The 16,502-nt window shown below is 43.2% G+C and overlaps 1 protein-coding gene across 1 annotated transcript in view; it reads right to left on the reverse strand.

Annotated features, from left to right (window-relative positions):
• The window catches only part of LOC121843314 (dorsal-ventral patterning tolloid-like protein 1), a gene marked incomplete at both ends in the record, with an annotated part of 41,911 nt that extends 31,470 nt beyond the window's left edge, over nucleotides 1-10,441 (reverse strand). The window contains one exon of the mRNA XM_042312911.1: nucleotides 10,228-10,441. Coding sequence (XP_042168845.1) covers nucleotides 10,228-10,441 — 214 coding nt within the window. The remainder of the gene's footprint in view (nucleotides 1-10,227) is intronic.
• Nucleotides 10,442-16,502: the final 6,061 nt, after the last annotated feature.

Consider the following 16,502-nt stretch of genomic DNA (forward strand, 5'->3'; position numbering starts at 1 on the left):
ACACACAGATAGAGACACACAGATAGAGACACACTCTCAGATAGAGACACTCTCAGAGACACACTCTCAGATAGAGACACTCTCAGATAGAGACACTCTCAGATAGAGACACACAGATAGAGACACACTCAGATAGAGACATTCAGATGGAGACACACAGATAGAGACACAGATAGAGACACTCTCAGATAGAGACACACTCTCAGATAGAGACACACTCTCAGATAGAGACACTCTCAGATAGAGACACTCTCAGATAGAGACACTCTCAGATAGAGACACACTCTCAGATAGAGACACTCTCAGATAGAGACACTCTCAGATAGAGACACACTCTCAGATAGAGACACTCTCAGATAGAGACACACTCTCAGATAGAGACACACTCTCAGATAGAGACACTCTCAGATAGAGACACACTCTCAGATAGAGACACTCTCAGATAGAGACACTCTCAGATAGAGACACACTCTCAGATAGAGACACACTCAGATAGAGACACACTCTCAGATAGAGACACTCTCAGATAGAGACACACTCAGATAGAGACACTCTCAGATAGAGACACACACTCAGATAGAGACACTCTCAGATAGAGACACTCTCAGATAGAGACAACACACACTCAGATAGAGACACTCTCAGATAGAGACAACACACACTCAGATAGAGACACACTCAGATAGAGACACTCAGATAGAGACACTCTCAGATAGAGACACTCTCAGATAGAGACACTCTCAGATAGAGACACACTCTCAGATAGAGACACTCTCAGATAGAGACACTCTCAGATAGAGACACACTCTCAGATAGAGACACTCTCAGATAGAGACACTCTCAGATAGAGACACTCTCAGATAGAGACACACTCTCAGATAGAGACACTCTCAGATAGAGACACTCTCAGATAGAGAGACACTCTCAGATAGAGACACTCTCAGATAGAGACACACTCTCAGATAGAGACACTCTCAGATAGAGACACACTCTCAGATAGAGACACTCTCAGATAGAGACACTCTCAGATAGAGACACACAGATAGAGACACTCTCAGATAGAGACAACACACTCAGATAGAGACACTCTCAGATAGAGACACACTCTCAGATAGACACACAGATAGAGACACTCTCAGATAGAGACAACACACTCTCAGATAGAGACACTCTCAGATAGAGACACTCTCAGATAGAGACACACTCTCAGATAGAGACACTCTCAGATAGAGACACACTCTCAGATAGAGACACACTCTCAGATAGAGACACTCTCAGATAGACACACTCTCAGATAGACACACTCTCAGATAGAGACACACTCTCAGATAGAGACACACTGTCAGACAGAGACACACTCTCAGATAGAGACACTCTCAGATAGAGACACTCTCAGATAGAGACACTCTCAGATAGAGACACTCTCAGATAGAGACACTCTCAGATAGAGACACTCTCAGATAGAGACACACACTCAGATAGAGACACACTCTCAGATAGAGACACTCTCAGATAGAGACACTCTCAGACAGAGACACTCTCAGATAGAGACACACAGATAGAGACACACAGATAGAGACACTGAGATAGAGACACACACAGATAGAGACACACTCTCAGATAGAGACACTCTCAGATAGAGACACACTCTCAGATAGAGACACTCTCAGATAGAGACACTGAGATAGAGACACACTCAGATAGAGACACACTCTCAGATAGAGACACACTCTCAGATAGAGACACTCTCAGATAGAGACACAGATAGAGACACATATAGAGACACAGATAGAGACACTCAGATTGAGACACCGATAGAGACACACAGATAGAGACACACAGATAGAGACACAGATAGAGACACACAGATAGAGACACACAGATAGAGACACACACAGATAGAGACACAGATAGAGACACACAGATATAGACACACACAGATATAGACACACACAGATAGAGACACTCAGATAGAGACACACAGATATAGACACACACATATATAGACACACATAGATAGAGACACAGATAGAGACACACAGATAGAGACACACAGATAGAGACACACAGATAGAGACACACAGATAGAGACACAGATAGAGACACACAGATATAGACACACACATATATAGACACACACAGATAGAGACACAGATAGAGACACACAGATAGAGACACTCAGATAGAGACACACAGATAGAGACACACAGATAGAGACACACAGATAGAGACACTCAGATAGAGACACACATATAGAGACACACAGATAGAGACACACAGATAGAGACACTCAGATAGAGACACACAGATAAAGACACACAGATAGAGACACTCTCAGATAGAGACACACTCTCAGATAGAGACACACTCAGATAGAGACACACACTCAGATAGAGACACTCTCAGATAGAGACACACTCAGATAGAGACACTCTCAGATAGAGACAACACACACTCAGATAGAGACACTCTCAGATAGAGACACTCTCAGATAGAGACAACACACACTCAGATAGAGACACTCTCAGATAGAGACAACACACACTCAGATAGAGACACACTCAGATAGAGACACTCAGATAGAGACACTCTCAGATAGAGACACTCTCAGATAGAGACACTCTCAGATAGAGACACACTCTCAGATAGAGACACTCTCAGATAGAGACACTCTCAGATAGAGACACACTCTCAGATAGAGACACACTCTCAGATAGAGACACTCTCAGATAGAGACACTCTCAGATAGAGACACACTCTCAGATAGAGACACTCTCAGATAGAGACACTCTCAGATAGAGACACTCTCAGATAGAGACACTCTCAGATAGAGACACTCTCAGATAGAGACACTCTCAGATAGAGACACTCTCAGATAGAGACACTCTCAGATAGAGACACTCTCAGATAGAGACACACTCTCAGATAGAGACACACAGATAGAGACACTCTCAGATAGAGACAACACACTCTCAGATAGAGACACTCTCAGATAGAGACACACTCTCAGATAGACACACAGATAGAGACACTCTCAGATAGAGACAACACACTCTCAGATAGAGACACTCTCAGATAGAGACACTCTCAGATAGAGACACACTCTCAGATAGAGACACTCTCAGATAGAGACACACTCTCAGATAGAGACACACTCTCAGATAGAGACACTCTCAGATAGACACACTCTCAGATAGACACACTCTCAGATAGAGACACACTCTCAGATAGAGACACACTGTCAGACAGAGACACACTCTCAGATAGAGACACTCTCAGATAGAGACACTCTCAGATAGAGACACTCTCAGATAGAGACACTCTCAGATAGAGACACTCTCAGATAGAGACACTCTCAGATAGAGACACTCTCAGATAGAGACACACACTCAGATAGAGACACACTCTCAGATAGAGACACTCTCAGATAGAGACACTCTCAGACAGAGACACTCTCAGATAGAGACACACAGATAGAGACACACAGATAGAGACACTGAGATAGAGACACACACAGATAGAGACACACTCTCAGATAGAGACACTCTCAGATAGAGACACACTCTCAGATAGAGACACTCTCAGATAGAGACACTGAGATAGAGACACACTCAGATAGAGACACACTCTCAGATAGAGACACACTCTCAGATAGAGACACTCTCAGATAGAGACACAAATAGAGACACATATAGAGACACAGATAGAGACACTCAGATTGAGACACCGATAGAGACACACAGATAGAGACACACAGATAGAGACACAGATAGAGACACACAGATAGAGACACACAGATAGAGACACACAGATAGAGACACTCAGATAGAGACACTCAGATATAGACACACAGATAGAGACACACAGATAGAGACACACAGATAGACACACAGATATAGACACACACATATATAGACACACATAGATAGAGACACAGATAGAGACACACAGATAGAGACACACAGATAGAGACACACAGATAGAGACACACAGATAGAGACACAGATAGAGACACACAGATATAGACACACACATATATAGACACACACAGATAGAGACACAGATAGAGACACACAGATAGAGACACTCAGATAGAGACACACAGATAGAGACACACAGATAGAGACACACAGATAGAGACACTCAGATAGAGACACACATATAGAGACACACAGATAGAGACACACAGATAGAGACATTCAGATAGAGACACACAGATAGAGACACACAGATAGAGACACACAGATAGAGACACACAGATAGAGACACAGATAGAGACACACAGATAGAGACACACAGATAGAGACACAGATAGAGACACACAGATAGAGACACACAGATAGACACACAGATAGAGACACACAGATATAGACACAGATAGAGACACACAGATATAGACACAGATAGAGACACACAGATAGAGACACACAGATAGAGACACACAGATATAGACACAGATAGAGACACACAGATAGAGACACAGATAGAGACACAGATAGAGACACACAGATAGAGACACACAGATAGACACACAGATAGAGACACACAGATAAAGACACACACAGATATAGACACACACAGATAGAGACACACTCTCAGATAGAGACACACTCTCAGACAGAGACACACTCTCAGATAGAGACACACTCTCAGATAGAGACACACTCTCAGATAGAGACACTCTCAGATAGAGACACAAATAGAGACACATATAGAGACACAGATAGAGACACTCAGATTGAGACACCGATAGAGACACACAGATAGAGACACACAGATAGAGACACACAGAGACACTCAGATAGAGACACACAGATAGAGACACACAGATAGAGACACAGATAGAGACACACAGATAGAGACACACAGATAGAGACACACAGATAGAGACACACAGATAGAGACACACAGATAGAGACACACAGATAGAGACACACAGATAGAGACACACAGATAGAGACACACAGATAGAGACATTCAGATAGAGACACACAGATAGAGACACACAGATAGAGACACAGATAGAGACACACAGATAGAGACATTCAGATAGAGACACACAGATAGAGACACACAGATAGAGACACACAGATAGAGACACACAGATAGAGATACTCAGATAGAGACACACATATAGAGACACACAGATAGAGACACACAGATAGAGACACTCAGTTAGAGACACTCAGTTAGAGACACTCAGATAGAGACACTCAGATAGAGACACACAGATAGAGACACAGATAGAGACACACAGATAGAGACACTCAGATAGAGACACACAGATAGAGACACTGAGATAGAGACACACAGATAGAGACATTCAGATGGAGACACACAGATAGAGACACTGAGATAGAGACACACAGATAGAGACACACAGATAGACACACAGATCGAGACACACAGATATAGACACACTCTCAGATAGAGACACTCTCAGATAGAGACACACTCTCAGATAGAGACACTCTCTCAGATAGAGACACTCAGATATAGACACACACAGATATAGACACACACAGATAGAGACACTCAGATAGAGACACACTCTCAGATAGAGACACACTCTCAGACAGAGACACTCTCAGATAGAGACACACTCTCAGATACAGACACACTCTCAGATAGAGACACACTCTCAGATAGAGACACTCAGATAGAGACACACTCTCAGATAGAGACACACTCTCAGACAGAGACACTCTCAGATAGAGACACACTCTCAGATACAGACACACTCTCAGATAGAGACACACTCTCAGACAGAGACACTCTCAGATAGAGACACACTCTCAGATACAGACACACTCTCAGATAGAGACACACTCTCAGATACAGACACACTCTCAGATAGAGACACACTCTCAGACAGAGACACTCTCAGATAGAGACACACTCTCAGATACAGACACACTCTCAGATAGAGACACACTCTCAGACAGAGACACACTCTCAGATAGAGACACTCTCAGATAGAGACACACAGATAGAGACACACTCTCAGATAGAGACACACTCTCAGATAGAGACACACTCAGATAGAGACACACTCTCAGATAGAGACACTCTCAGATAGAGACACACAGATAGAGACACACTCAGATAGAGACACACTCTCAGATAGAGACACACAGATAGAGACACACTCTCAGATAGAGACACACTCTCAGATAGAGACACACTCAGATAGAGACACACTCTCAGATAGAGACACTCTCAGATAGAGACACACAGATAGAGACACACTCAGATAGAGACACACTCTCAGACAGAGACACTCTCAGATAGAGACACACTCTCAGATAGAGACACACTCAGATAGAGACACACTCTCAGACAGAGACACTCTCAGATAGAGACACACTCTCAGATAGAGACACTCTCAGATAGAGACACACAGATAGAGACACACAGATAGAGACACTGAGATAGAGACACACAGATAGAGACACTCAGATGGAGACACAGATAGAGACACACAGATAGAGACACACACAGATAGAGACATTCAGATAGAGACACACAGATAGAGACACACAGATAGAGACACACTCTCAGATAGAGACACACTCTCAGATAGAGACACACTCTCAGATAGAGACACACTCTCAGATAGAGACACACTCTCAGATAGAGACACTCTCAGATAGAGACACACTCTCAGATAGAGACACACTCTCAGATAGAGACACACTCTCAGATAGAGACACTCTCTCAGATAGAGACACTCTCAGATAGAGACACACTCTCAGATAGAGACACTCTCAGATAGAGACACACTCTCAGATAGAGACACACTCTCAGATAGAGACACACTCTCAGATAGAGACACTCTCTCAGATAGAGACACTCTCAGATAGAGACACTCTCAGATAGAGACACACTCAGATAGAGACACACAGATAGAGACACTCAGATTGAGACACCGATAGAGACACACAGATAGAGACACACAGATAGAGACACAGATAGAGACACACAGATAGAGACACACAGATAGAGACACTCAGATAGAGACACACAGATAGAGACACACAGATAGAGACACACAGATAGAGACACACAGATAGAGACACACAGAGACACACAGATAGAGACACACAGATAGAGACACTCAGATAGACACACACAGATAGAGACACAGATAGAGACACACAGATATAGACACACAGATAGAGACACACAGATAGAGACACACAGATAGAGACACACACATATATAGACACACACAGATAGAGACACACAGATAGAGACACACAGATAGAGACACACAGAGACACACAGATAGAGACACACAGATAGAGACACACACATATATAGACACACACAGATAGAGACACAGATAGAGACACACACAGATAGAGACACACAGATAGAGACACACAGATAGAGACACACAGATAGAGACATTCAGATAGACACACACATATATAGACACACACAGATAGAGACACAGATAGAGACACACAGATAGAGACACACAGATAGAGACACACACAGATAGAGACACAGATAGAGACACAGATAGAGACACACAGATATATAGACACACACAGATAGAGACACTCAGATAGAGACACACAGATAGAGACACACAGATAGAGACACACAGATAGAGACATTCAGATAGAGACACACATATAGAGACACACATATAGAGACACACAGATAGAGACACTCAGATATAGACACACATATAGAGACACACAGATAGAGACACACAGATAGAGACATTCAGATAGAGACACACAGATAGACACACAGATAGAGACACACAGATAGAGACACACAGATAGAGACACACAGATAGAGACACACAGATAGAGACACAGATAGAGACACAGATAGAGACACACAGATAGACACACAGATAGAGACACACAGATAGAGACACACAGATAGAGACACACAGATAGAGACACACAGATAGAGACACACAGATAGAGACACACAGATAGAGACACACAGAGACACACAGATAGAGACACACAGATAGAGACACACACATATATAGACACACACAGATAGAGACACAGATAGAGACACACAGATAGAGACACACAGATAGAGACACACAGATAGAGACACACAGATATAGACACACAGATAGAGACATTCAGATAGAGACACACATATAGAGACACACAGATAGAGACACACAGATAGAGACACACACATATATAGACACACACAGATAGAGACACAGATAGAGACACACACAGATAGAGACACACAGATAGAGACACACAGATAGAGACACACAGATAGAGACACACACATATATAGACACACACAGATAGAGACACAGATAGAGACACACACAGATAGAGACACACAGATAGAGACACACAGATAGAGACACACACATATATAGACACACACAGATAGAGACACAGATAGAGACACACAGATAGAGACACACAGATAGAGACACACAGATAGAGACACACACAGATAGAGACACAGATAGAGACACACAGATATATAGACACACACAGATAGAGACACTCAGATAGAGACACACAGATAGAGACACACAGATAGAGACACACAGATAGAGACATTCAGATAGAGACACACATATAGAGACACACAGATAGAGACACAGATAGAGACACACAGATAGAGACACACAGATAGAGACACACAGATAGAGACACAGATAGAGACACACAGATAGAGACACAGATAGAGACACACAGATAGAGACACACAGATAGAGACACACAGATAGAGACACACAGATAGAGACACAGATAGAGACACACAGATAGAGACACACAGATAGAGACACAGATAGAGACACACAGATAGAGACACACAGATAGAGACACACAGATAGAGACACACAGATAGAGACACACAGATAGAGACACACAGATAGAGACACAGATAGAGACACACAGATAGAGACACACAGATAGAGACACACAGATAGAGACACAGATAGAGACACACAGATAGAGACACACAGATAGAGACACACAGATAGAGACACAGATAGAGACACACAGATAGAGACACACAGATAGAGACACACAGATAGAGACACACATATAGAGACACACAGATAGAGACACACAGATAGAGACACACACATATATAGACACACACAGATAGAGACACAGATAGAGACACACACAGATAGAGACACACAGATAGAGACACACAGATAGAGACACACAGATAGAGACACACAGATAGAGACACACACAGAGAGACACACAGATAGAGACACACAGATAGAGACACACACAGATAGAGACACAGATAGAGACACAGATAGAGACACACAGATATATAGACACACACAGATAGAGACACTCAGATAGAGACACACAGATAGAGACACACAGATAGAGACACACACAGATAGAGACACAGATAGAGACACACAGATATATAGACACACACAGATAGAGACACTCAGATAGAGACACACAGATAGAGACACACAGATAGAGACACACAGATAGAGACACACAGATAGAGACACACAGATAGAGACACACAGATAGAGACACACAGATAGAGACACACAGATAGAGACACACAGATAGAGACACACAGATAGAGACACACAGATAGAGACACAGATAGAGACACACAGATAGAGACACACAGATAGAGACACACAGATAGAGACACACACATATATAGACACACACAGATAGAGACACACAGATAGAGACACACACATATATAGACACACACAGATAGAGACACAGATAGAGACACACACAGATAGAGACACACAGATAGAGACACACAGATAGAGACACACAGATAGAGACACACAGATAGAGACACTCAGATAGAGACACACAGATAGAGACACACAGATAGAGACATTCAGATAGAGACACACAGATAGAGACACAGATAGAGACACAGATAGAGACACAGATAGAGACACACAGATATATAGACACACACAGATAGAGACACTCAGATAGAGACACACAGATAGAGACACACACAGATAGAGACACAGATAGAGACACAGATAGAGACACACAGATATATAGACACACACAGATAGAGACACTCAGATAGAGACACACAGATAGAGACACACAGATAGAGACACACAGATAGAGACACTGAGATAGAGACACACAGATAGAGACACACAGATAGAGACACACACAGATAGAGACACACAGATAGAGACACACACAGATCCTTTTGGGTTGCATCACTGCCTGTCCGTCCCTGTGTTACCTGGTTGTATGTTGTCTCTGATGATGGTGACGTGATCGTCTCGGTCAGGCCGGGTGTGTTCATGCCAGAACCCGATCACGTGACCCAACTCATGAACCACGATGCCAAACTTATCACAGTTCTTCCCTATCGATATCGCCTGAGGACCATTACCACGACGACCCACGTAGGAGCAACAGCTGGACAAAGAGAGAAAGATGGACAAAGAGAGAAAGAGGGACAAAGACAGGGGAGAGAAAGAGAGAGAGAGAGAGAGAGAGAGAGAGAGAGAGAAAGGAGAGAGAGAGAGACAGAGAGAGACAGAATCACAGCTGTCAGCTGCCTGGCTCTGAGGGGAAACACACACGCACACTCAACCTGATTCAAAACACACACTTACAGCAAACACACACACACTCATTCTGATAGGACCACACACACACACACACACACACACACACACACACACACACACACACACACACACACACACACACACACACACACACACACACACACACACACACACACACACACACACACGTGACTCATTTCAGGAAACTAGGCTTATGTCCAGCTTCAGAGGCATTTGAACACATTTTTGCCAGAAACTTCTTCCGGAACACATTTCACCTCTAATAACAAACGTCTATGACGCGTGCTACACGGCAGACCAATCACAACTCATCTCTCTGCATGTCCAGCCCACTCATTATCTCAGCCAATCATGGCTAGCGGGAAGGTTGCTAACTTTTTCTGTGGCTAAACCAACTAGGCTCATAATTTAACAATGTTATTTGTATTTACAGACGGCATAGATGGTTGTTATTAAGGCACATGAAAGGTTACATGTTCCAGAAAGCATTTCTGCCGAAAAAAAAACATATTTTGATTTAAAAAAAAAAAAAATGTAGGTTCAAACAGCTCTCCTGTGAAGTCGTGACCCGCGACATTCGCCTAGTTTCCTGAAACGAGTCACATTGACTAAATTAATGTTTAAACCCATGGGATTATTGGTGCTAAAATACACCGGCTATTTTGGACCACCAGGCTGCTGATGTCGTTTTTTGTGTTTATACTTTTTCATAAACGACAACGACAAGGTTGAAGTCGGACGACAATAGAATGTTGATGATGTCACTGCGACAACAGTCGAGAGGCGGAGAATTAACCAGCCTTTAGGTTTGAAACCTATGGTTGTTTACTACACTACCATACTCACTCTGTTTAATACTCTGTACAACCCTAACCCTGTAAACAAGGGCACCCTCATAGACGTCATCCTGACCAACTGGCCCTCCAAATACACCTCCGCTGTCTTCAACCAGGATCTCAGCGATCACTGCCTCATTGCCTGTATCCGCTACGGAGCCGCAGTCAAACGACCACCCCTCATCACGGTCAAACGCTCCCTAAAACACTTCTGTGAGCAGGCCTTTCTAATCGACCTGGCCCGGGTATCCTGGAAGGACATCGACCTCATCCCGTCAGTTGAGGATGCCTGGTCATCCTTTAAAAGTAACTTCCTCACCATTTTAGATAAGCATGCTCCGTTCAAAAAATGCAGAACTAAGAACAGATACAGTCCTTGGTTCACCCCAGACCTGACTGCCCTCGACCAGCACAAAAACATCCTGTGGCGGACTGCAATAGCATCGAATAGTCCCCGTGATATGCAACTGTTCAGGGAAGTCCGGAACCAATACACGCAGTCAGTCAGGAATGCTAAGGCCAGCTTCTTCAGGCAGAAGTTTGCATCCTGTACCTCCAACTCCAAAAAGTTCTGGGACACTGTGAAGTCCATGGAGAACAAGAGCACCTCCTCCCAGCTGCCCACTGCACTGAGGCTAGGTGACACGGTCACCACCGATAAATCCATGATTATCGAAAACTTCAATAAGCATTTCTCAACGGCTGGCCATGCCTTCCGCCTGGCTACTCCAACCTCGGCCAACAGCTCCTCCCCCCCGGCAGCTCCTCGCCCAAGCCTCTCCGAGTTCTCCTTTACCCAAATCCAGATAGCAGATGTTCTGAAAGAGCTGCAAAACCTGGACCCGTACAAATCAGCTGGGCTTGACAATCTGGACCCCTATTTCTGAAACTATCCGCCGCCATTGTCGCAACCCCTATTACCAGCCTGTTCAACCTCTCTTTCATATCGTCTGAGATCCCCAAGGATTGGAAAGCTGCCGCAGTCATCCCCCTCTTCAAAGGGGGAGACACGCTGGACCCAAACTGTTACAGACCTATATCCATCCTGCCCTGCCTATCTAAGGTCTTCGAAAGCCAAGTCAACAAACAGGTCACTGACCATCTCGAATCCCACCGTACCTTCTCCGCTATGCAATCTGGCTTCCGAGCCGGTCACGGATGCACCTCAGCCACACTCAAGGTACTAAACGATATCATAACCGCCATTGATAAAAGACAGTACTGTGCAGCCGTCTTCATCGACCTTGCCAAGGCTTTCGACTCTGTCAATCACCATATTCTCATCGGCAGACTCAGTAGCCTCGGTTTTTCGGATGACTGCCTTGCCTGGTTCACCAATTACTTTGCAGACAGAGTTCAGTGTGTCAAATCGGAGGGCATGCTGTCCGGTCCTCTGGCAGTCTCTATGGGGGTACCACAGGGTTCAATTCTCGGGCCGACTCTTTTCTCTGTGTATATCAATGATGTTGCTCTTGCTGCGGGCGATTCCCTGATCCACCTCTACGCAGACGACACCATTCTATATACTTTCGGCCCGTCATTGGACACTGTGCTATCTAACCTCCAAACAAGCTTCAATGCCATACAACACTCCTTCCGTGGCCTCCAACTGCTCTTAAACGCTAGTAAAACCAAATGCATGCTTTTCAACCGATCGCTGCCTGCACCCGCATGCCCGACTAGCATCACCACCCTGGATGGTTCTGACCTTGAATATGTGGACATCTATAAGTACCTAGGTGTCTGGCTAGACTGCAAACTCTCCTTCCAGACTCATATCAAACATCTCCAATCAAAAATCAAATCAAGAGTCGGCTTTCTATTCCACAACAAAGCCTCCTTCACTCACGCCGCCAAGCTTACCCTAGTAAAACTGACTATCCTACCAATCCTCGACTTCGGCGATGTCATCTACAAAATGGCTTCCAACACTCTACTCAGCAAACTGGATGCAGTATATCACAGTGCCATCCGTTTTGTCACTAAAGCACCTTATACCACCCACCACTGCGACTTGTATGCTCTAGTCGGCTGGCCCTCGCTACATATTCGTCGCCAGACCCACTGGCTCCAGGTCATCTACAAGTCCATGCTAGGTAAAGCTCCGCCTTATCTCAGTTCACTGGTCACGATGGCAACACCCATCCGTAGCACGCGCTCCAGCAGGTGTATCTCACTGATCATCCCTAAAGCCAACACCTCATTTGGCCGCCTTTCGTTCCAGTACTCTGCTGCCTGTGACTGGAACGAATTGCAAAAATCGCTGAAGTTGGAGACTTTTATCTCCCTCACCAACTTCAAACATCAGCTATCTGAGCAGCTAACCGATCGCTGCAGCTGTACATAGTCTATTAGTAAATAGCCCACCCATTTTCACCTACCTCATCCCCATACTGTTTTTATTTATTTACTTTTCTGCTCTTTTGCACACCAATATCTATACCTGTACATGACCATCTGATCATTTATCACTCCAGTGTTAATCTGCAAAATTGTAATTATTCGCCTACCTCCTCATGCCTTTTGCACACATTGTATATAGACTCCCCCCTTTGTTTTCTACTGTGTTATTGACTTGTTAATTGTTTACTCCATGTGTAACTCTGTGTTGTCTGCTCACACTGCTATGCTTTATCTTGGCCAGGTCACAGTTGTAAATGAGAACTTGTTCTCAACTAGCCTACCTGGTTAAATAAAGGTGAAATAAAATTAAAATAAAATAAAATACACTACCGTACTCACTCTGTTTACTACACTACAGTACTCACTCTGTCTGTTTACTACACTACAGTACTCACTCTGTTTACTACACTACTGTACTCACTCTGATTAATACACCACAGTACTCACTCTGTTTAGTACACTACAGTACTCACTCTGTTTAGTACACTACAGTACTCACTCTGTTTACTACACTACAGTACTCACTCTGTTTACTACACTACAGTACTCACTCTGTTTACTACACTACAGTACTCACTCTGTACAGTACTCACTCTGTTTACTACACTACAGTACTCACTCTGTTTACTACACTACAGTACTCACTCTGTTTACTACACTACAGTACTCACTCTGTTTACTACACTACTGTACTCTGTTTACTACACTACAGTACTCTGTTTACTACACTACAGTACTCTGTTTACTACACTACAGTACTCTCTGTTTACTACACTACAGTACTCTGTTTACTACACTACAGTACTCTGTTTACTACACTACAGTACTCACTCTGTTTACTACACTACAGTACTCTGTTTACTACACTACAGTACTCTGTTTACTACACTACAGTACTCTCTGTTTACTACACTACAGTACTCTCTGTTTACTACACTACAGTACTCTGTTTACTACACTACAGTACTCTCTGTTTACTACACTACAGTACTCTGTTTACTACACTACAGTACTCTGTTTACTACACTACAGTACTCTCTGTTTACTACACTACAGTACTCTGTTTACTACACTACAGTACTCTGTTTACTACACTACAGTACTCACTCTGTTTACTACACTACAGTACTCTGTTTACTACACTACAGTACTCACTCTGTTTACTACACTACAGTACTCACTCTGTTTACTACACTCACTGTCTGTACAGTACTCACTCTGTTTACTACACTACAGTACACTCTGTTTACTACACTACAGTACTCACTCTGTTTTACACTACAGTACACTCTGTTTACTACACTACAGTACTCACTCTGTCTGTTTTACTACACTACAGTACTACAGTACTCACTGTCTGTTTTACTACAGTACTCACTCTGTCTGTTTAGTACACTCACTCTGTTTACTACACTACAGTACTCACTGTCTGTTTACTACACAGTACAGTTTACTACTACAGTACTGTCTGTTTACTACACTACAGTACTCACTACAGTACTCTGTTTACTACACTACAGTACTCACTCTGTTTACTACACTACAGTACTCACTCTGTTTACTACACTACAGTACTCACTCTGTCTGTTTAGTACACTACAGTACTCACTCTGTTTACTACACTACAGTACTCACTCACTCTGTTTACTACACTACAGTTACTACACTACAGTACTCACTCTGTTTACTACACTACAGTACTCTTTGTTTACTACACTACAGTACTCACTCTGTCTGTTTAGTACACTACAGTACTCACTCTGTTTACTACACTACAGTACTCACTCTGTTTACTACACTACAGTACTCACTCTGTCTGTTTACTACACTACAGTACTCACTCTGTTTACTACACTACAGTACTCACTCTGTTTACTACACTACAGTACTCACTCTGTCTGTTTACTACACTACAGTACTCACTCTGTTTACTACACTACAGTACTCACTCTGTTTACTACACTACAGTACTCACTCTGTCTGTTTACTACACTACAGTACTCACTCTGTTTACTACACTACAGTACTCACTCTGTCTGTTTACTACACTACAGTACTCACTCTGTTTACTACACTACAGTACTCACTCTGTTTACTACACTACAGTACTCACTCTGTCTGTTTAGTACACTACAGTACTCACTCTGTTTACTACACTACAGTACTCACTCTGTCTGTTTAGTACACTACAGTACTCACTCTGTTTACTACACTACAGTACTCACTCTGTCTGTTTAGTACACTACAGTTTACTCTGTTTACTACACTACAGTACTCACAGTACAGTCACTCTGTTTACTACACAGTACAGTTTACTCACTCAGTACTCACTGTTTACTCTGTTTACTACACTACAGTACTCACTCTGTCTGTTTTACAGTCACTGTCTGTTTACTACACTACAGTACTCACTCTGTTTACTACACTCACAGTACTCAGTACTCTGTCTGTTTACTACACACAGTACTCACTCTGTACACTACAGTACTCACTCTGTTTACTACACTACAGTACTCACTCTGTTTACTACACTACAGTACTCACTCTGTTTGTTTACTACACTACAGTACTCACTCTGTTTACAGTACACTACAGTACTCAGTACTCTGTCTGTTTACTACACTACAGTACTCACTCTGTTTACTACACTACAGTACTCACTCTGTTTACTACACTACAGT

Source organism: Oncorhynchus tshawytscha, unplaced genomic scaffold, assembly GCF_018296145.1.
Source record: "Oncorhynchus tshawytscha isolate Ot180627B unplaced genomic scaffold, Otsh_v2.0 Un_contig_10610_pilon_pilon, whole genome shotgun sequence".
In the NCBI taxonomy this organism is placed as follows: Eukaryota; Metazoa; Chordata; class Actinopteri; order Salmoniformes; family Salmonidae; genus Oncorhynchus; species Oncorhynchus tshawytscha.